Source organism: Suncus etruscus, chromosome 8, assembly GCF_024139225.1.
Source record: "Suncus etruscus isolate mSunEtr1 chromosome 8, mSunEtr1.pri.cur, whole genome shotgun sequence".
Classification (NCBI taxonomy): Eukaryota; Metazoa; Chordata; class Mammalia; order Eulipotyphla; family Soricidae; genus Suncus; species Suncus etruscus.
The window spans coordinates 60,380,022-60,402,986 of record NC_064855.1 but is presented as its reverse complement, the minus strand read 5'-3'; the positions used below and the strand labels follow the sequence as shown (position 1 = coordinate 60,402,986).

The window sequence follows — 22,965 nt, the reverse complement described above, 5'->3', positions numbered from 1 at the left end:
ATCCTGCCAGGAACAAACCATGATCACAGAGCTGGAAGTAAGCTCTGAGCACTGGGTGTGGTCCAAAACCAAAAAGATTTGAAAAGAAAAAACTCTGGCTTTTCATTTTCTCTCAAAGAGTTCCAAGCCCTTGCATGTACACTAATCTCTCAATCCTACAACACAAACTAGAGAAGCTACCGTATTTTTCATACCAAATGATGCACTTCCCCTCCAAAAAAAAGTGTGCCTTATGGAGTGAATGCCACATGGATGTGAAGCCTGAGTGCACGGAAGGAGAGCACCTAAAAACTATGTGTGTCTTATGGCCAGGTATGTCTTAAAGAGCAAAAAATATATTCTGGAAAACAAAAAAATGTACCTACACTAGACCACGTACAATAAAATCTAAAATGCTACATACACAAGCAGCAAAAGTAAGGTTAGGAGCAAATACTTCCAAAACATTAATCTGAAAGCACAACAGTGACAGCAGCAATAATAATTTCTGAATGCTAACTATATGTTAGGACCTGTTGTAAATATTTTTGTTTTATTTTGGGGGTAGGGGTCACACTCAAAGGTTCTCAGAGATAGTACCAGGCTCGTAGTCAGGAAAGTGCCTGGGACCATACAAGTTGCCAGGGATTAAACTGGGGTTGGCCACATGAAAGTGCGTTAACCCCTCAAACTATCTCTTCAGTCCACACAATAGTACTTTTCTTTTTGTAAAGGGATGTGGAAAGCATCATACCCAGTGGTACTTAGGTGCCATTTCTGCCTCTTTATTCAGATGGAGTATACCATACATGTCGTCAGGGATTCAAACCAAGTCATGGACACTACAGATGTCAACTGCCTTACTTTTGTTCTGTATAATCCTTGGAGCACTTTATGTATTATGTATTTAACTATATCAAAAATCCTATAAGGTAAAGAATCATTAATATGATTTCCATTTTATAGGTGAGGAAGCCAGGGCACAGATTATTAAGTGACTTGTCCAAGATCATACTTAGTGTGCAGAAGAGCCATGATTTGAACCCAGTTAGTCTGGCTTGAGAGTCCATGCTTTTGAAAGTAATCATCTACTAACCTTTTTTATAAAACAGTGAAAGGGAGGTAAGTTTCAATGGCTTCTGAGTCTGGGGAGTTGAAGTTGCTTGAGCCTCTGCATTTGCAGTAGAATTTTGATGTGTAGTTGACCCTTTTTTCTTTGGAGATTTTGAAGGAGAAAGATACCTGTAGATATTCAAAGAAAAATGCTTCATTAAATTTACTAAAAATCTCCATCTCTCTCACACACAAAGCTAAATGCATACATATTGCCCATGAAATATTTTTATAGAATTCATATAGCAGGTTATTAAATAAAAATTAGCATATGGAAAAGCAAAATTTGCTTTAAAATTTCTAAATCACAGACCAATATCCCTGATGAAGACAGATGCAAAGATCCTCAACAAAATTCTGGAAAACAGAATTCAATGCATCATCAAGAAGGTCATTCACGGGGCCGGTGAAGTGGTGCTAGAGGTAAGGTGTCTGCCTTGCAAGTGCTAGCTAAGGAAGGACTGCGGTTTGATCCCCCAGCGTCCCATATGGTCCCTCCCAATCCAGGGGCAATTTCTGAGCACTTAGCCAGGAGTAACCCCTGAGCATCGAACGGGTGTGACCCAAAAAAACAAAAAAAAAAAAAAAAGAAGAAGAAGAAGGTCATTCACCATGACCAAGTAGGTTTCATCCCAGGATTGCAAGGATGGTTTAACATCGTAAATCAATCAACATAATACAACATATCAACAAAAAAAAAATAAAAACCATATGATCATATCAAGAGATGCAGAGAAAGCATTTGATAAGGTCCAACAGACATTCTTGATAAACACCAACATCAAGATGGGAATGAAAAGAACTTGTCTTGATATAGTCAAGGCTATCTATCACAAGCCAATGGCAAATATTATTATCAATGGAGATAAACAGAAAGCCTTTCCCCAAATACCTGGTAAAAGAAAAGTCTGCCATCTCTCAACACTCCTGGAAGTACTTGCCATAGCAATTAAGCGATAAAAAGATATCAAGGGCATCCAGAGAGAAAAGGAAAAAATCAAGCTCTCACTCTTTGCAGATGACATACTATATTTAGAAAACCCTGAAGACTCTGCCAAAAAGCGTCTACAAACAATAGAGTCATATAACAAAGTGGCAGTCTACAAAATTAACATGCAAAAGCCAATGGCCTTCTTATATACCAACAATAATAGAGAAGAAATGGACATTAAAAACAAATTCCATTCCCATTAGTGCCCCACAAATTCAAATATCTTGGAGTCAACTTAACTAAAAAGGTGAAGGACCTAGACAAAGAAAACTACAAAGCCTGCTTCAACAAATAAGAGAGGAAACAAGGAAATGGAGACACATAACTTGCTCATGGATTGGCAGGATTAATGTCATTAAAATGGCAATACTTCCCAAAGCATTGTACAGATTTACTGCAATCCCTCGAAAGATACCTATGACATTCTTCAAAAAAGTGGATCAAACACTCCTGAAATACATTTGTAACAATAAACACCCACGAATAACTAAAGCAATCCTTGGGAAAGAAATATGGGAGGCATTACTTTCCCAATTTTAAACAGTATTACAAAGCAATAGTTAAAAAAAAACAACAGCAAAGACAGATCCTCAGATCAGTGGAATAGACTTGAATATCCAGAGAACATTCCCCAGCCATACAATGAACTAATATTTGATAAAGGGGCAAAAAATCCAAAATGGAGCAAGGAAAGCCTCTTCAACAAGTGGTGTTGGCACAACTAGTTAGCCACTTGCAAAAAAGTGAACTCAGACCCCAAGCTAACACCATGCACAAAGATCAAATCCAAATGAATTAAAGACCTTGATATCAAGCTTGAAACCATAAGGTATATAGAACAACACGTGGGTAAAACACTATATGACAATGAGACTAAAGACATCTTCAAGGAAACAGCACTCTCCAAACAAGTGGAAGCAGAGATAAACAGATGGGACTTTATTAAGCTAAGAAGCGTCTGCACCTCAAAGGAAATAGTGCTTAGGATACAAAAATCACCCACAGAATGGGAGAAACCATTCACCCATACCCATCAGACAAGGGGCTAATATCAAAAATATACAAGGTACTGAAAAAACTTAATAAAAAATAAACCTAACCATATTCAAAGATGGGGAAAAAAATGAACAGAGAGTTTCTTAAAGAAAAAGTACAAATGGCCAAAAGACACATGAAGAAATGCTCCACACCACTAATCATTAGGGAGATGCAAATCAAAACAACCATCTCAAGCCACAGAGACTGGCACACATCACAAAGAACAAGAATAATCAATGCTGGTGGGAATGTGAAGAGAAAGGAACTCTCATTCACTGCTGGTGGGAATGCTATCAAGTCCAGCCTATATGAAGATTCCTCAAAAGCTGAAAATTGAGCTCCCATATGATCTACCTATACCACTCCTACGAATATACCCTAGGAACATAAAAATACCATTCAAAAATTCCTTCTCATACTTATATTCACTGAAGCTCTATTTATAATATCCAGACTCTGGAAACAACCAAGATTCCCTTCAACAGATGAATGGCTAAAGAAACTGTGGTACATATATACAATGGAATATTATACAGCTGTCAGGAGAGATAAAGTCATGAAATTTTCCTATATGTGGATGTACATAGAATCCATTATGCTAAAATAAGTCAGAGGGAGTGAGATAAACACAGAGTAGTCTCAACTCATCTATGAATTTTTTATCTATGAATTTTAAGAAAAAGTAAAGATATTGTAATAAGGCCCAAAGATAATAGAGTTAAGGGCTGGAAGGAACGGCTCACAATTTGAAGCTCACCACAAAAAGTGTGAATGGTGTTAGGGAAATAACTACACTAACAACTAGCATGACAATGTTAAAGATTGAGAGAAGTAGAATGCCTGTTTCGAATACAGGCAGGGGTGAGGAGAAGAGTGGAGCATTGGTGATAGGAATGTTGCACTGGTGAAAGGGGAGTATTCTGCTTATGACTGAAACCCAACTACAATCATGCATGTAATGGTGCTTAAATGAAGATTTTATATATTAAAAGATAAATAAAATTTCTAATTCAATATCAATAAATATTTCTCAATTGGTGCTTATTAAAAATAGTTGTATATTTATACATGTTCAATAGGAATAATTATAGTAAGACTGAGACATAAATGACAGTTTAAAGGAGCAGCTCATTGACACTAAATTAGTATTGTTATATTTTTCTGATTCTCTTAAAATGTTTATGACTATAATAAGACTTAAAACATACATGTAGACCAAGATGCCCTTCAACAGATGAATGGCTAAAGAAACTGTGGGACAGTTTACATATACACAATGGAACAATGGAACATATACACCATGGAATATTATGCAGCAATCAGGAGAGATGAAGTCCTGAAATTTTCCCTATACATGGATGCACGTGGAATCATTATACTGAGTGAAAGAAGTCAGAGGGAGAGAGACATACACAGAATAATCTCACTCATCTATGGGTTTTAGAAAAAAAAAAGGCATTATTGAAGAATGCCCAGAGACCAATAGAGAGGAGGGCTGGAAGAACTGGTCTCATGAGATGAAACTCACTACAAAGAGTGGTGAGAGAACTGCTATGATGACAACTATGTTGACAATGTTAATGTTAATTATTAATTGATGATGGAAATGTTTGACTGATGAAGGGGTTGTTCTTTTTATGACTGAAACCCAACTACAATCATGTTTTTAATCATGGAGCTTAAATAAAAATATTTAAAAAAAAATATATATGTACACTGTAGAAAATATATGCCACTAAGTTACATAAATAGAATTCTGACTTAATAATTCAGGTATTATTATTTAGGTTTATTTATATTTATATATTCAAGTTTAAAACAAAGATATTAATGGATGTTATCTGGTAAGTCCTACTATTCTCTTGAACCTTCTATCTAACTTGATCATCCAGATCTACTTTCTTTTTTTTTTTTTTCAGATCTACTTTCTAATTCTGTTTCAGGAGCTAAAAAATATTCTGACCAGGAAGAAAGTTCTGGCTCTTAACATGGGTGTTTGCACTATATGTACTATGTTAAGTAATAATAAGGAAAAAGGGGAATCATCATAAAAATTATTTTGTAAGTAGAAGATTAATAGTTTATTAATCTTGACTTTCCTTTTATTCGCTAAACATGCTGCAGTAACAATACTGATTTACTTTGTAAAAGTCAGTCTTCCCTGAGTTATAAGTATAAATACTCATTTTCTTAAAGGAATAACTAATTGAATATCAAACTTTTTTTGGGGGGGGGCACACCCGGCAATGCTCAGGGGTTACTCCTGGCTATCTGCTCAGGAATAGCTCCTGGCAGGCACGAGGGACCATATGGGACGCCAGGATTTGAACCAACCACCTTTGGTCTTGTGACGGCTGCTTGCAAGGCAAACGCCACTGTGCTATCTCTCCGGCCCCGAATATCAAACATTTAAAATGCTCAAGACTGAATTTGTTCTCTCATGTTTCTTATCTCAATAAAAGGTAGCACAAATACATCTATTTTTAAGTTAAAATATAGATTTTAAATTTCTGCCAATTCTTCAAGTCCAAGACAATATTGTATTAAACCTACCACACATACAAAAAAAGTCCCAGACCTTTTATTTCTAATTTCTATGGACATAGATTGTCATCAATATCTCATTTAAATCATGAAAAAGCTTTCCCAAACATTTCCTTCTCTTTTGTCCCCTACATCTTTCCCTATTCAAACATCATCTGAATATCCAATAACAGCCAGAAAATTGACATTTAAAAATACAAATGATAGCAAGTTGCACCTTTGCTTAAACTCATGCTTTGCTACAACCCTTCTTAAATCCAAATTCCTTGCTGCAGACTAATGAATGTACAAGTTATTTTTCTGTTAGTTTCTCCAAACCTCCTCTTAAACCTTCCCTCCTCTGTCCTCTTGCTCACTTTTCTCCAGTCACTATAATTTTCTTTTATTACTCACACCAGCTAAATTCAGTGGCCCTCAGAGCAATACACTTCCTATTTACTACACCTGAAAATCACAACAACAGATTTTTTTCTCCTGGCCCAGTATCCAATCATTTTTGAGGTCTGAAGGAAAATATGAAAGCTGCTTATTTTATTATTCTCAATTTCTTTCCTTTTTTTTTTTCCTATGGGGCTCAGGGGAGCCACATTCAGCAGTGCTCTGGGATTATTCCTGACTCTGCACTTACGAATTACTCCTGGCAATGCTCATTGAATATATAGCACGCTGAGGATCAAACCCCAGGTGGCTTTATGCAAGTTAACTGCTGTTAAGCTCCACAATTTTCTTTCTTTCATATAACTATTTCCTTTATTAGAACATACTATGCTACTATTTGTTCACTATGTACTTCTATCTCCTTGCATATAAATTCTATAAGGGGATTTGACCTAATTTATTTCATTTGTCTTAGTATTTTCAATGTTCAGACAAACATTTTTCTAGTAATCCATAAATGCTCATTAAAAATTCAAGAAAAAAATAATGTTCATATATCACCCTGTAAACAACTATATACATAAAAACAGGGTTATCGTGGTTCAGTACTCAGGAATCACTCTGTCTGCGACCATGTGCAATGCCAGGGATTAAATTTAGGTTGGCTGTGTACAAAGCAAATATCCTACCCATTCTGCTAGAGCATTTAAAAGCATATGCTTTTAGAAATAAAGTCAGATTGCTTGGATCTGATTATTTTAACTTTTGGCAAAACGTCTTTCATTTGGCAGTAAGTTATCTATGTCTCTAATACCTATTCATTAAGTACTGAATTTAACAGCATATTACTAGCACAGAGCTAACATAAACATCAACTGGGGGAAAAAAGCTCAATTACCGAGGCACCTTTTCAGCAGCTGCAGAACTCTGAACCCTCAATAAACCTAAATGTTTTAGTTATTGCTTTGCTTTCTTCTTCCATCACTATCATTGTGAACTAACTATACCAGGTTAATATCATAGGAATAGATTAGTACTCCCCTATGCATTCTAAACTATATTCCAAATACTAGTCATTAATAAGGCTGCCCTGCTTTACTACTGGTTGTACTTTTTAGGACGTATGTTACTCTTTCCAGTTTCCATGTTAAAATTCTATTTAACTTTAAAGCTAATTGATCATCTATTTCTTAAAATCACACTCATTTTACGTGTGTAATATGTATAATTACACGTATTATTAAATGAGTAAATGTTTTCTGATTAAATAATTTCAGTAGCATTCCATAACAATTTATATGACCTTTATCTGAGTCATCTTATAGTCCTGCTTATTAAAAACAGGACTAATGTTTCACAAGTCTGTTCCCTATAGCTTCTATAAAGTAGCTGACATGTTTCTTATCTCAATAAAAGGTAGCATAAATACATCTATTTTTAAGTTAAAATATAGATTTTAAATTTCTCCCAATTCTTCAAGTCCAAGACAAAATTGTATTAAACCTACCACACATACAAAAAAAAGTCCCTGACCTTTTATTTCTATTTCATGCTCAAAATGTTTGCAGATCAAATATAAAATATAACATTTATGCTTACATATCTGCTGGAGTGTGGTTATTCTGAAAAGGAAGGGTGAGATTACAAGCAGATTCAAGGTGATCAGCTGGTCCCTCCCGGTCTTTTGCTTGTTTAAGGAGATCAAATAAAGGTGAATCCTACATGAAATAAATGACATAAAACATTAATATAAACTTGCATGTACATTTCAAAATCTATGTTGATTAGTAATCATATTTGATTTTTATTGACTATAAATTTAGTCCACAATGATAATAGCAGTAAGTTAGTCAGAATGAGGTTCTTTTCTCCATGTTGAAAGTACTATTTGTCGGGGCCGGCGAGGTGGCGCTAGAGGTAAGGTGTCTGCCTTGCAAGCGCTAGCCAAGGATCAGGACCGCGGTTCGATCCCCCCGGCGTCCCATATGGTTCCCCCCAAGCCAGGGGCAATTTCTGAGCACTTAGCCAGGAGTAACCCCTGAGCATCAAACAGGTGTGGCCCATAAAACCAAAAAAAAAAAAAAAGTACTATTTGTCAATTTTTGTGTAATACAAACAAAAATAGGACAAGAAAAGTATATAACTATAGATATCTATATTTTAAAAGAAATTAAAAGTAGGGGAGAATGACCTAAAGAGAATGACCACATATTAATGAAAATCAGAACAAGGTAAGGTATATTGTTTGATCAACAAAGTTATTTAAAATTACTAATAAAATTAAGCCAGTCATACTGAGAAAAAGAAAAGGATTATATAGAATTAGGAATGAAAGAAATGTCATCATAAATATTAGAGAATAGTTTTATATTTATATATGGAAACTAATAAAATTACTATAAAATATGAATGCATAAATCAGCAAAAAAACTCAAAAAAAATTTTGTTTTGGTTTCTGGACAATACCCAGTGGTGCCTTAGGTTTTATTCCGGGCTCTGAATTCAGGAATTATTCCTAGTCAGGACTGGGGATCACATTGGATGACAGGGATCAAATTTATGTCAGCCACATGCAAGGAAAGTCCTCTATCCACTGTACGATAGCTATGGCTCCAGTAAAATTCAATTTAAGAAATAAGATAATTAACAATTCTATGAAAATTTAAAGAGTATATGAATCAGAATTTTTAGAAAAAATATATTTAAGCACCATAATTACAAACATGTTTGTAGATGAGTTCCAGGTATAAAAATCAACACCCAACTTCACCAGTGCAAACTTCCCTCCACCAATGTCCCCTATCTCCCTCCTCTTCCACCCACTGCTGCCTGTATTTGAGACAGGCATTCTATATCTCTTACTCACTACCACTGTCATGATAGTTGTTGGTATAGTTATTTCTCTAACTGAACTCACCACTCTTTGTGTGGTAAGCTTCATATAGTGGGCCAGTTCTTCCAGCCCTCATCTCTATTTAACCAGAATTTAAAGTTTGTCTACAAAGAAAACATTGACTCTAATTGATTTGTTAGTTTTACCAAACATTTAAGGAAAAGAAAATTCCATTTTCACTTCAACTCTTTCTAGACAAAAAAGAAAAAAAAAATATATATATATATATACACACACACCATTTTAATAGGACTAGCATAACACTTATATTAAGTTTCCAAGCACATTACAAAATATAAATTATGGTCTATTAAAATTAATAAAGAAAAAATAAACTCCTAAATAAAAATGTTATCATTTTTAATAGTGTAAAATAAGTGAGAAAAGAGAAAGGAGAATCTATTATTATGATAAACTTATTAAGTTTATCCAGCTTGTGAGATAGGTTCAAAACTATAAAATCAATAAATATAAGGTGAAAATATTACCAAAAGCAAATGCAGAGAAAGTTCTAACTTTAAAGTCCAAATGTAATTTTAAATGAAAGTTTATATTATGAGTACTAAGTATCCAAGGCTGCTCCCCCGATTCACATCTTATAGTATGTACATCCATCATCATATCCCCAGACATGGACAACTGTTATAATATCGATAGACATTTATAACTTCTTTGAAACTTTAAAATTGCCTGAGAAACAGTACAATCAATCACTGGTAGAAGACTTTTGTTTTCATTTTCCCAGCATTTGAATTAAAGTAATAGTAGGGTAAGAAGACAGATTTTTGGAGTAATTTCATTAACTTTTATTTATGAGAACCAATTTGTGTGTGTGTGTGTGTGTGTGTGTGTGTGTGTGTGTGTGTGTGTGTGTGTGTGTGTGTGTGTGTGTGTGTTTTTTGGGTCACACCCGGCAGTGCTCAGGGGTTACTCCTGGCTTCATGCTCAGAAATTGCTCCTGGCAGGCACGGGGAACCATATGGGACGCCGGCATTCGAACCAATGACCTTCTGCATGAAAGGCAAATGCCTTACCTCCTTGCTATCTCTCCGGCCCCTATGAGAACCAATTTTTAATTACTTTATTTAAACACTGTGAGTACAAGGTTATTCATAATACAGACAGTTTTTATTTTCACTTACGAAGTTGTTCATGATTGAATTTCAGTCATACAAGGTACAATATACTTCAAAGTTCACATTTCCCTCCACCAATGTCTCCAGTTTCCTTCCTGCTCTCTCTCCTACCCTCTCCCCTGTCTACCTCTGAGGCAGACATTTTCTTCTCTCTCTTCCTTTTTTTTACACACTGTGGTTTTGCAATATTATTACTGAAGAGGTATCATGCATATCCTTTTATCTCCTTTCATCACACAGTTCTTGTCCAGAGTGATCATTTCCAACTACGATAGTCATAGAGGTCCCTATTCTGATCTAACTCTACTCCCCTGCAATATGTGGCAAACTTTCTACCACGGACTGGTCTATGAAAACCAATTTATAACTTTGTATTAAATCCATCAAAAATCTGGTGATGAACCAGGAGGGTACCTCACTATAAACAAGAATAACAACTATGACCTTCATTTCTATCACGACTAATTTTGATAACTATGATTCATGATTTAGTCATTACATACTTCACAATCCTATTATATTTCCTTTACTACCATAATTTTTTTTTGGTTTTTCGGGCCACACCCGTTTGATGCTCAGGGGTTACTCCTGGCTAAGCGCTCATAAAATGACCCTGGCTTGGGGGACCATATGGGACGCCGCGATCCTTCCTTGGCTAGCGTTTGCAAGGCAGACACCTTACCTCTAGCGCCACCTCGCTGGCCCCCACTAACATAGTTTTATCTTGTAATTTAATCATAGTCCTAGTTAATTCTTATTGAACATCTATAGTATGGTGAGTATGCTAAACATTTAAATATATTCTTATCTAATTCTCATAAGTCTTTAGAATATAAATTCATATATCTATATTTTACACATAAAGAATTTGATCTAGATTTTTAAAATCTGTCCTGTGTGTATGGTTGATATATAGTGGAGTAAGGATTCAAAGCTGTCTGCCTACTTCTAAATATATGTTGTATACCTACTCTATCTAGATTTTTAAAATCTGTCCTGTGTGTATGGTTGATATATAGTGGAGTAAGGATTCAAAGCTGTCTGCCTACTTCTAAATATATGTTGTATACCTACTCTAAAAAATTATCTACCTACTCTAAAACCTCATAATAATTTAATTAATTTTATTAATTTATGCTGCTTTTTTCCTTTCATTCTTTTTTATCACTCATAATTTTACCAGATTCCATTTTGCTGTCTTCCTTGAAATTAGTTTCATTTCCCAACAATTCTACCTTTATTCATTTGTTCAACTAAATACACTGTGACTAGAGACACTTAAAATTACACACTAGAGACACTGAGAAACAATAATATTAAAGACTACCTATAAAATAGAATTGTTGTGAGAATAAAACAATCCACATAAAACATTTCTGTCCTTTAAGAGTTTATTAAGAAAAACATACTGAATGGCAAACATTTCATATTGTTACATATTATGTTATATATTATTTCATTCTCATAAACTAGAGAAAAATAGTGTTTTTAAAATATCATTTTATAAGTAAAAATAATTTAAACTATCCAAAGTCACTCAGTCACAATTGCCCAAAGTGAGTAAGTAAATACTTTTCATAGACACTGCCTATTTTGTGTTAAGGTTAGTCTGTCTGACCAATGGCAGATAGTAGAATTAATGTCATGCTTCTCACATGCCTTTATAGACAACTTGCAACCCGGGGAACTCTGTAGAATCTCAGCCTTAAGGAAAAAAACACTAGTATGTAATAGTAAGTAGACCAATGAAATGGAGGATGTATGGCCAAGGGAGCCTCTGACCAACAGCCAATGAAGTAAGACCTGTCAGTAACCAGGTATGTGAACTTGGTAGCACATTTTTCAACTCCAGCCACACCTTTATTTCACTATAGCTCCATACAAGAACTTAGAAAGCTGTCTTAGAGAGCTATAGACTAAACTCAAACCACCTTCAGAAATTCTATGATAATAAACATAACTTGCTTTATGTTACTCAGTTTTGAATAATGTCTTACATATATAATCAAAGATAACTAATATATAGCTGAAGATATTATTTCATTGAGAAGATTTAACTGAATATTTAGATTCTGGAAAGTTTCTATTTTTATTTGACACATTACTTCTATCCAGGACTCAGAGGACAATTTTCTTGTGAATTCAGGCAAGATGACTCATTTCATTATTTATCGACTTAAAATAACCGTCCACATAATTGCTCTCTAGACAACACATTGTTTTATTCTAGCATGTGGCTATGCCCAACTATTGAGATTAGTATAAATCACATTCAAAAGTAGATGATTTATGAATCTTAAATAATTAACATATATTTCTAAAAAGAGCATAAACTTCTTCAAGAAAACAAAGGACTTACAGGTTAGATATTCCTAAAGGAGAATCTCATGATTCCTGTAAGTACAAGTTCTCCAGAGCTAATAGAAAAATTAACAATAGGGGAAGTAGAAGACAGGAATTGCTATTGTTTTCTGGGTATTTTAAGGAACATTATTGGACCCACGTTACAGGAAATGTTTTTGTACTATCCTAAGCCAAAACATTGTAAGATCATTTTGCCGAGCAAAAGAAAACAAGAATAGAAAAGAGCGAATTTGGAGCAACCTTGAACTTTCTTTCAGTTCTTTTCCAATTCACTACTTCTTTAATACCGATATTATCAGAATATTTTTGCATATATATAATTCATCACTATGGTTCTAACTAATCCACTTATTCCTAAATCTGTATTTCTAAAAATGCTCTTTCACAATCTTAGGACCATCAGTTCCAACTTGATACTTTAGATATCTAAATAAATATGTAATAAACATTTCAAATATAGACATGTTCAAGTAATAACATGAACCCATTACCTTTATAATCAATCAGCTATGATTCAACTAATATGATTCATCTTTGATTAATTTAATAAACAATCTAATAATTATTAATTAATTATTAAATAATAATTAATTTAATAATTTAATACATTTTGGTTATCAATTATCTAATCCCTGGTACAAATCTTAGAATTATCTTTGGTTCAACCAAAGTATGTAATCATTTGGTCCCTGCTTTCATTTTTTTGGGCGAGGGAGTCACACGGCAGTGCTCAGGGGTTATTCCTGGCTCTACGCTCAGAAATCGCTCCTGGCAAGCTCAGGGGACCATATGGGATGCCGTTATTCTAACCACCATCCTTCTGCATGCAAGGCAAATACCTTACCTCCATCAATCTCTCCAGCCCATGCTTTCATTTTTTAACATACTTATGTACTCATGTTGTAAAATGATTTTTAATAAATGACAGAGTTCATTCACTTTTTTTAACCTAATCTATCTCTGCCTTTCAGTTAGGTGCTCAGAACATTTATATATAGTGCAATTATTAATATGGCTACTTTAAATGCAATATTATTTTGTCCCATCTATACTATTTTCTTTCTGTCAAGGGTATAAAAATAAATAAGTGGGAGAACGGATCGATTTTTCAACAAATGATGTAAACTTCATGAAATAGCATTATTTTAAGTGCTTTAAAATAGCAAAATATACTTTGCAATCAAATTAAAAGTATTTTAATAAACAGAAAAGCACAAATTAAATTTTTTTAATTTAAAGTATAAAAAAGTGAATCTAACAAGGTGCATTTTAGATATGTAATTTCCAGTGTCTTTCTGGAAATATACTTTAATCAAGTGAATACACAGAAAGTACCAAAAGGCTATTATTGACCTTCTTATTTTTCCAGTGTACTCCAAGAGCAGTATCACTCTTTAGTCAGAAATAAAGTCATTTTTCTCGCATTAGAATAAATGATGGTTAAATTACTTTGAGTAATTCAGGGTAGATATAAAATCTTCTCTTAACTATGCAAGCATAACAAAGACATAAACTAAACCTGGAAAACTAGAAGCAGTTCATTTATTAAAGTAGTAGATTATTTTTCTCTTGTATGCTTAAAATCACTTTTATTATTGTTTTGTAAAAGCCTCAATAATCTTTTTCCTATTTAAATTTAAAAATGTTATTCCCAGGCCCTGAAGGAAAATGACTAGGGCTTAGAATATCTGTGCTGCAAGCATATGTTCATAAATTCAAATTTCCAGCATAGCACATGCACTAAGGGTGATCTGGGTAGTTTTGCTGTCTGTGACCCCTGGTGTAGCAATTATTCTGGCCATATTGCAGTCAGGTATATGTAAACACCACAAAAAATATATAATTCCTATCAAGCACACAGACTGATGTGTGAACATCACAGCCAGACATGTGTGCAACTTCTGCTCAATTAATAATAAAGGGATGGGCAAGTGGGAATATTTTTTAATTATAAAGTATTTATTTCTAGGAAAAATGTTTTAAAAACAAACTCTTGTAATGTTCTCATATGTGCCTAAAAAGTAGTAGAATTTTGTCAGGAAAAAAAATCATGATTCTAGGAATCAACCAATTGAATTATATGCCACATGACAGAACATGACAGTAAGGCCAAAAGTTGGCTCTTTGAAGGATAGACAGTGACACAAATCTAAAGATAGATACAAAATCAGGATACCGTATAAATGGAGGAAAAAAATGGCAAATAAAATAAAAGTACCTTTAAGATCCTAAATGCTAAGTCAAATTTATCTTTTGATAACTAATGGAAGTTAGCTGATCCAGATGTCACTGCTGCCAGGAAAAGTCAATCAGGAGAAGAAAATTTAGGCCCTGGATAGATCTAGTGGAACATCAAAGACAAATCTCATAACTATACAGGAAGAAAGAAGTCAGACTGGGACTGGGTACTTTTCTAGATCTATTGAGCCTAAGGAACTCTATTGTCAGTAGGCAAAAAAAAAAAAAAATCACATTCTCATATTCAGTGTCATGTCAAACCAAAGTTAGATTCAGATGCTAAATTTTATCAAATTGAAAACACTACTTAGATGGCAGTTTTCAATTGCCAAAAATCTTGAAGACATGAATCTGGCAAGAAGCTAAGAAACATGAGGCTGGGAATACAGATTTGGGGGTGGAAATCTACTTATAACTTGCTGTTAACCAATTAAAGGGTAAGGCCTTTAAGATTCAATCTTTCACTTTTTTAAATTATCTGTTTAAAAGTTCCTTACAACAAGGTCTTCCAAGAATTTCCTAAAGTGAACACCATTTCTCCTTTCTAAATGCTAGTTGTCTTTATATTAAATATTCCCAATTGAGTAAATGTTTATCAAGTGCCTCTCTCTCAAAATAAAGATAAATTCAGCGATCTTTGTTTTACTCACTACTGCATTCCTAGCACATAGAAGATCACGTGGCAGTTAGCATTCAGTAAGTATTTCTATAGAATAAACAAATACCAGCATACCCAGAGATAAAGGTAACACAAGCAGGAAAAAAAATGTTAAGTGTGCTTATCCTATTTCCCAATCTATATGAAAAAGACAACAGTCCAGTGACCTATTTTTTTTTCTTTTGATGAAGCTCAAACAGTCTTGTTAAATTGAAAACAATAACAAAGGCTGGGCTTTATCAGGAGACCTTTTGTAGAGTCAATCCTTCCAGTCTTTTGTTTCTGACCTTTTGGAGACAGCACCAGTAACATCTGTTGTTGATAGGAAACACTCAAATTTTTCAAGAATGCGAAATTGGTTGATCATCAGATCATCTCATAAGCAAACTAACAAAATAAGTGATCTTGGAAATTTTATTCTTCTACTCAATTACTAATAGCTAGAATCTTAGTGATTAATTTTGCCAAATATCTGAGTATCAGTAAATATCTTCTTTTATGTAGCCATTCTCATTCTTTGATTTCTGGTTAGGCCAAAAGCAAAACATGTACATAAAACTTAAATTCAAATATGTTTGTGGTTGTTTTTAATAAGAGCAGTAGTATTCATAAAAGTAAATCTTAAAAATCACCTGAAAAAAAAAACAACAAAAAAGAGATTAAAAAATCTAATCAAATATGAATTTGGATATTTAATACTGAGAACTACTTTTAAGTTAAGTAAGGAAAGATATGCTTGTTCAGAACCCTTATCTTTTTGAATTGGGTTGCAAATTTTTGTTAGCCTTATTTAATAAACTTCTGTTAAGAAATTCTGCCACTTAGCAATTACATCAATGCAATACAAAATTGACATTGTCTTTTTGTTCCTTACAACAGAATTTAAATCAAATGCATCTTTTTCTTTAAAACTGCAGACTTTAAATATGAAAAAACCCTTTGAACTCACTGCAATTTTAAGAGTAGTCAATATTTACAAAAAATATACAAATTTACCAAAAAATTACAAAAATAGCACAGCAGTAGGATGTTTGCCTTGCACCTGGCAGACACCGGACGGATCTGGGTTCGATTTCTGACATCCCACATAGTCTCCTGAGCCTGCCAGAAGTGATTTCTGAACAAAGAGCTCAAAGTTACCCCTGAAACCAGGAGAAACCCCTGAGCACCACCCAGTGTGACCCCTAAACAAACAAACAAACCAAAAGTCAAAAAAAAAACAAAAAACACTCTCCCTTAGGGGCCGGAGAGATAGCGTGGAGGTAAGGCATTTGCCTTTCATGCAGAAGGACGGTGGTTCGAATCCCGGCATCCCATATGGTCCCCTGAGCCTGACAGGAGTGATTTTTGAGCGTGGAGCCAGGAGTAACCCCTGAGCACCGCCGGGTGTGACCCAAAAAACAAAGTCAAAAACAAACAAACAAACAAAAACAAAAAAGAGTTACCCCTAAATGCTGCCAGGTATGGGACCCCCAAAAAAGAAAAAAATAAATCTATAGTCTATGTTTATATTAAATTATTGAACTGGATGGAGTTAATTTATATTTATATAAATATTAAATTCATTTACTTTTATTTTAAATTGTTATCTGATAAGCCAATTCATCCAATTTTCCATATTTTCTCCACTGATTTTGAAAAATTCACTTAACTAAAGTACAACTTTAAATGGCAAGCTACTCTATTATTTTAGGTAATATTCAAGAAGTCTGAAAATAAACTGGTTAAGTAAGAATGTGAGGAAATGGGTAATGGTGACAGGAACACAAAAGGGAAGAGAAGACAATTAAAAATAAGACTTAAAATAATATTAAAAATAAAATTTGTCTCTCTATTCTTTCTGGAAAATATATTATTTTTTCCTGAAATGGCACTAAATTTATAAATTTGCCCCAGAAAAACTATATGTCACATTATCACATATATCACATTTTCACAACTCATACTTATTCTGAAGGCATTTTTTTTATACCCCTTGCTATTGTTCTAACCAGTGATGGCTAACCTTTTTGAGCCCGAGTGCCCAAACTGCCGCACAAAACCAAAGAATTTCCTCAAAGTGCCAGCACGTCAATTAAACCTTAATTACAAGATTTTAGTATCTAAAAACTCTTTATAAGTTTCATAAATGTATTAATTGCGGACATTCCTGCGTGCCAGCTAAAAAGCATTCTAAGATGAATTATTTTTCCATAACATTTATTTGATGAGATCATAACACCCAGTTAGTCAATCACAAATTCATCAGAAAATCACTTAAAATGATAAATGTACTAAATTTACTTAAATTTAAAAATATATATATATATATATATTTAGATTTAAAGTTCTCTTAATGTGGGGAAAGGCCATTATTATTTTACCCGTCATTTATAATACCAAAGAACACCTTATACCACATTTAAGAAAAAAATGCTAATGGAAATATTTTTATGCTGTAGGTGTTTAACCTTAGTTAAAGAATATTATTTAAATTATTTAAATTTAAATTTTTTTTTTTGGATAGGAGCAGTGATTTCATTCTGCCAGGTGGTATATAATGACGCAACATTACTGATTTTTCTGTCCCTTTGACTTTGAGGTAAGAAAGCCTAAGGATTCAATTCCAAGTAAAGAGTAAAATTCCAGTTTCAAGAAGATTATTCAAACATGTTTACAAAAGTGAGGTATAGATTAAAAGCAACTGACATAATCAATGGCATTTGAGAAATAGAATTGTTTTAAGTACATTATTTTATTTTTAAAAACAATATATTGTAATTGAGTATTAAGATTTTTAAGTGGTGGGTTGATTTCCTGGTAAACAAACTGAAAGGCAGGTGGAGCACTCAGATCACCAGGAAACGTGAATGCTCACGTGACAAGATCAAGCCAGGAAGGTTTATTCGTGACACGCATATAGACTCACAGTTTATAATGAGAAATGCCTGAAAAAATGAATCGCTAAGAAGGCTTAAAAAATTTCTTCTGGCCACACCAAGCAGTTTTCAGGGTTTACAGCTAACATTGCATTCAGAAATTACTCCTAGTGGGATTGGAGGGGCAATAAGGGATGCCAGCAATCAAACCCAGAATACACAGGCGGCGAAAAATCCGCGAAAGTACACCGGCCCAGTGGGGCTCAGCTGTGAAAGACTGTGAGTGTGACCTGTCTATGTCTGTCTACTGTCCTCTTGCGTGAAACTCTTGCGAGTGGGGCAAAAAGAGCCTCCAGAAACCTCGCTCGCCCAGACGCCATTTTCAGGGAGGGACTTCCGAGCATAAAAACCGGCTAACCTTTGCAAAAGCTGGCTCCCTGTGTGTGACACCAGGCGGGGAAAATCCGCGAAAGTACACCGGCCCAGTGGGGCTCAGCTGTGAAAGACTGTGAGTGTGACCTGTCTATGTCTGTCTACTGTCCTCTTGCGTGAAACTCTTGCGAGTGGGGCAAAAAGAGCCTCCAGAAACCTCGCTCGCCCAGACGCCATTTTCAGGGAGGGACTTCAGAGCATAAAAACCGGCTAACCTTTGCAAAAGCTGGATCCCTGTGTGTGACACAAGGCGGGGAAAATCCGCGAAAGTACACCGGCCCAGTGGGGCTCAGCTGTGAAAGACTGTGAGTGTGACCTGTCTATGTCTGTCTACTGTCCTCTTGCGTGAAACTCTTGCGAGTGGGGCAAAAAGAGCCTCCAGAAACCTCGCTCGCCCAGACGCCATTTTCAGGGAGGGACTTCAGAGCATAAAAACCGGCTAACCTTTGCAAAAGCTGGCTCCCTGTGTGTAACACCAGGCGGGGATAATCCGCGAGAGTACACCGGCCCAGTGGGGCTCAGCTGTGAAAGACTGTGAGTGTGACCTGTCTATGTCTGTCTACTGTCCTCTTGCGTGAAACTCTTGCAAGTGGGGCAAAAAGAGCCTCCAGAAACCTCGCTCGCCCAGACGCCATTTTCAGGGAGGGACTTCAGAGCATAAAAACCGGCTAACCTTTGCAAAAGCTGGCTCCCTGTGTGTGACACCAGGCGGGGAAAATCCGCGAAAGTACACCGGCCCAGTGGGGCTCAGCTGTGAAAGACTGTGAGTGTGACCTGTCTATGTCTGTCTACTGTCCTCTTGCGTGAAACTCTTGCGAGTGGGGCAAAAAGAGCCTCCAGAAACCTCGCTCGCCCCAGACGCCATTTTCAGGGAGGGAATTCCGAGCATAAAAACCGGCTAACCGTTGCAAAAGCTGGCTCCCTGTGTGTGACACCAGGCGGGGAAAATCCGCGAAAGTACACCGGCCCAGTGGGGCTCAGCTGTGAAAGACTGTGAGTGTGACCTGTCTATGTCTGTCTACTGTCCTCTTGCGTGAAACTCTTGCGAGTGGGGCAAAAAGAGCCTCCAGAAACCTCGCTCGCCCAGACGCCATTTTCAGGGAGGGACTTCAGAGCATAAAAACCGGCTAACCTTTGCAAAAGCTGGCTCCCTGTGTGTGACACAAGGCGGGGAAAATCCGCGAAAGTACACCGGCCCAGTGGGGCTCAGCTGTGAAAGACTGTGAGTGTGACCTGTCTATGTCTGTCTACTGTCCTCTTGCGTGAAACTCTTGCGAGTGGGGCAAAAAGAGCCTCCAGAAACCTCGCTCGCCCAGACGCCATTTTCAGGGAGGGACTTCAGAGCATAAAAACCGGCTAACCTTTGCAAAAGCTGGCTCCCTGTGTGTGACACCAGGCGGGGAAAATCCACGAAAGTACACCGGCCCAGTGGGGCTCAGCTGTGAAAGACTGTGAGTGTGACCTGTCTATGTCTGTCTACTGTCCTCTTGCGTGAAACTCTTGCGAGTGGGGCAAAAAGAGCCTCCAGAAACCTCGCTCGCCAAGACGCCATTTTCAGGGAGGGACTTCAGAGCATAAAAACCGGCTAACCTTTGCAAAAGCTGGCTCCCTGTGTGTGACACCAGGCGGGGAAAATCCGCGAAAGTACACCGGCCCAGTGGGGCTCAGCTGTGAAAGACTGTGAGTGTGACCTGTCTATGTCTGTCTACTGTCCTCTTGCGTGAAACTCTTGCGAGTGGGGCAAAAAGGGCCTCCAGAAACCTCGCTCGCCCAGACGCCATTTTCAGGGAGGGACTTCCGAGCATAAAAACCGGCTAACCTTTGCAAAAGCTGGCTCCCTGTGTGTGACACAAGGCGGGGAAAATCCGCGAAAGTACACCGGCCCAGTGGGGCTCAGCTGTGAAAGACTGTGAGTGTGACCTGTCTATGTCTGTCTACTGTCCTCTTGCGTGAAACTCTTGCGAGTGGGGCAAAAAGAGCCTCCAGAAACCTCGCTCGCCCAGACGCCATTTTCAGGGAGGGACTTCAGAGCATAAACACCGGCTAACCTTTGCAAAAGCTGGCTCCCTGTGTGTGACACAAGGCGGGGAAAATCCGCAAAAGTACACCGGCCCAGTGGGGCTCAGCTGTGAAAGACTGTGAGTGTGACCTGTCTATGTCTGTCTACTGTCCTCTTGCGTGAAACTCTTGCGAGTAGGGCAAAAAGAGCCTCCAGAAACCTCGCTCGCCCAGACGCCATTTTCAGGGAGGGACTTCCGAGCATAAAAACCGGCTAACCTTTGCAAAAGCTGGCTCCCTGTGTGTGACACAAGGCGGGGAAAATCCGCGAAAGTACACCGGCCCAGTGGGGCTCAGCTGTGAAAGACTGTGAGTGTGACCTGTCTATGTCTGTCTACTGTCCTCTTGCGTGAAACTATTGCGAGTGGGGCAAAAAGAGCCTCCAGAAACCTCGCTCGCCCAGACGCCATTTTCAGGGAGGGACTTCAGAGCATAAAAACCGGCTAACCTTTGCAAAAGCTGGCTCCCTGTGTGTGACACAAGGCGGGGAAAATCCGCGAAAGTACACCGGCCCAGTGGGGCTCAGCTGTGAAAGACTGTGAGTGTGACCTGTCTATGTCTGTCTACTGTCCTCTTGCGTGAAACTCTTGCGAGTGGGGCAAAAAGAGCCTCCAGAAACCTCGCTCGCCCAGACGCCATTTTCAGGGAGGGACTTCCGAGCATAAAAACCGGCTAACCTTTGCAAAAGCTGGCTCCCTGTGTGTGACACAAGGCGGGGAAAATCCGCGAAAGTACACCGGCCCAGTGGGGCTCAGCTGTGAAAGACTGTGAGTGTGACCTGTCTATGTCTGTCTACTGTCCTCTTGCGTGAAACTCTTGCGAGTGGGGCAAAAAGAGCCTCCAGAAACCTCGCTCGCCCAGACGCCATTTTCAGGGAGGGACTTCAGAGCATAAAAACCGGCTAACCTTTGCAAAAGCTGGCTCCCTGTGTGTGACACAAGGCGGGGAAAATCCGCGAAAGTACACCGGCCCAGTGGGGCTCAGCTGTGAAAGACTGTGAGTGTGACCTGTCTATGTCTGTCTACTGTCCTCTTGCGTGAAACTCTTGCGAGTGGGGCAAAAAGAGCCTCCAGAAACCTCGCTCGCCCAGACGCCATTTTCAGGGAGGGACTTCAGAGCATAAAAACCGGCTAACCTTTGCAAAAGCTGGCTCCCTGTGTGTGACACCAGGCGGGGAAAATCCGCGAAAGTACACCGGCCCAGTGGGGCTCAGCTGTGAAAGACTGTGAGTGTGACCTGTCTATGTCTGTCTACTGTCCTCTTGCGTGAAACTCTTGCGAGTGGGGCAAAAAGAGCCTCCAGAAACCTCGCTCGCCCAGACGCCATTTTCAGGGAGGGACTTCCGAGCATAAAACCGGCTAACCTTTGCAAAAGCTGGCTCCCTGTGTGTCACACAAGGCGGGGAAAATCCGCGAAAGTACACCGGCCCAGTGGGGCTCAGCTGTGAAAGACTGTGAGTGTGACCTGTCTATCTGTCTACTGTCCTCTTGCGTGAAACTCTTGCGAGTGGGGCAAAAAGAGCCTCCAGAAACCTCGCTCGCCCAGACGCCATTTTCAGGGAGGGACTTCAGAGCATAAAAACCGGCTAACATTTGCAAAAGCTGGCTCCCTGTGTGTGACACAAGGCGGGGAAAATCCGCGAAAGTACACCGACCCAGTGGGGCTCAGCTGTGAAAGACTGTGAGTGTGACCTGTCTATGTCTGTCTACTGTCCTCTTGCGTGAAACTCTTGCGAGTGGGGCAAAAAGAGCCTCCAGAAACCTCGCTCGCCCAGACGCCATTTTCAGGGAGGGACTTCAGAGCATAAAAACCGGCTAACCTTTGCAAAAGCTGGCTCCCTGTGTGTGACACCAGGCGGGGAAAATCCGCGAAAGTACACCGGCCCAGTGGGGCTCAGCTGTGAAAGACTGTGAGTGTGACCTGTCTATGTCTGTCTACTGTCCTCTTGCGTGAAACTCTTGCGAGTGGGGCAAAAAGAGCCTCCAGAAACCTCGCTCGCCCAGACGCCATTTTCAGGGAGGGACTTCAGAGCATAAAAACCGGCTAACCTTTGCAAAAGCTGGCTCCCTGTGTGTGATACCAGGCGGGGAAAATCCGCGAAAGTACACCGGCCCAGTGGGGCTCAGCTGTGAAAGACTGTGAGTGTGACCTGTCTATGTCTGTCTACTGTCCTCTTGCGTGAAACTCTTGCGAGTGGGGCAAAAAGAGCCTCCAGAAACCTCGCTCGCCCAGAAGCCATTTTCAGGGAGGGACTTCAGAGCATAAAAACCGGCTAACCTCTGCAA

The 22,965-nt window shown here is 37.9% G+C and overlaps 1 protein-coding gene across 2 annotated transcripts in view; it reads right to left on the bottom strand.

The window, feature by feature from the left end:
* Nucleotides 1-22,965, bottom strand: part of RB1 (RB transcriptional corepressor 1) — a 150,318-nt gene that overhangs the window by 18,829 nt on the left and 108,524 nt on the right. For both annotated transcript variants that reach the window (XM_049778764.1, XM_049778762.1), the window contains exons 18-19: nt 7,643-7,761; nt 1,076-1,221 (exon numbers count right to left, since the gene is read on the bottom strand). In XM_049778764.1, the coding sequence (XP_049634721.1) occupies nt 1,076-1,221; nt 7,643-7,761 (265 nt within the window). The remainder of the gene's footprint in view (nt 1-1,075; nt 1,222-7,642; nt 7,762-22,965) is intronic.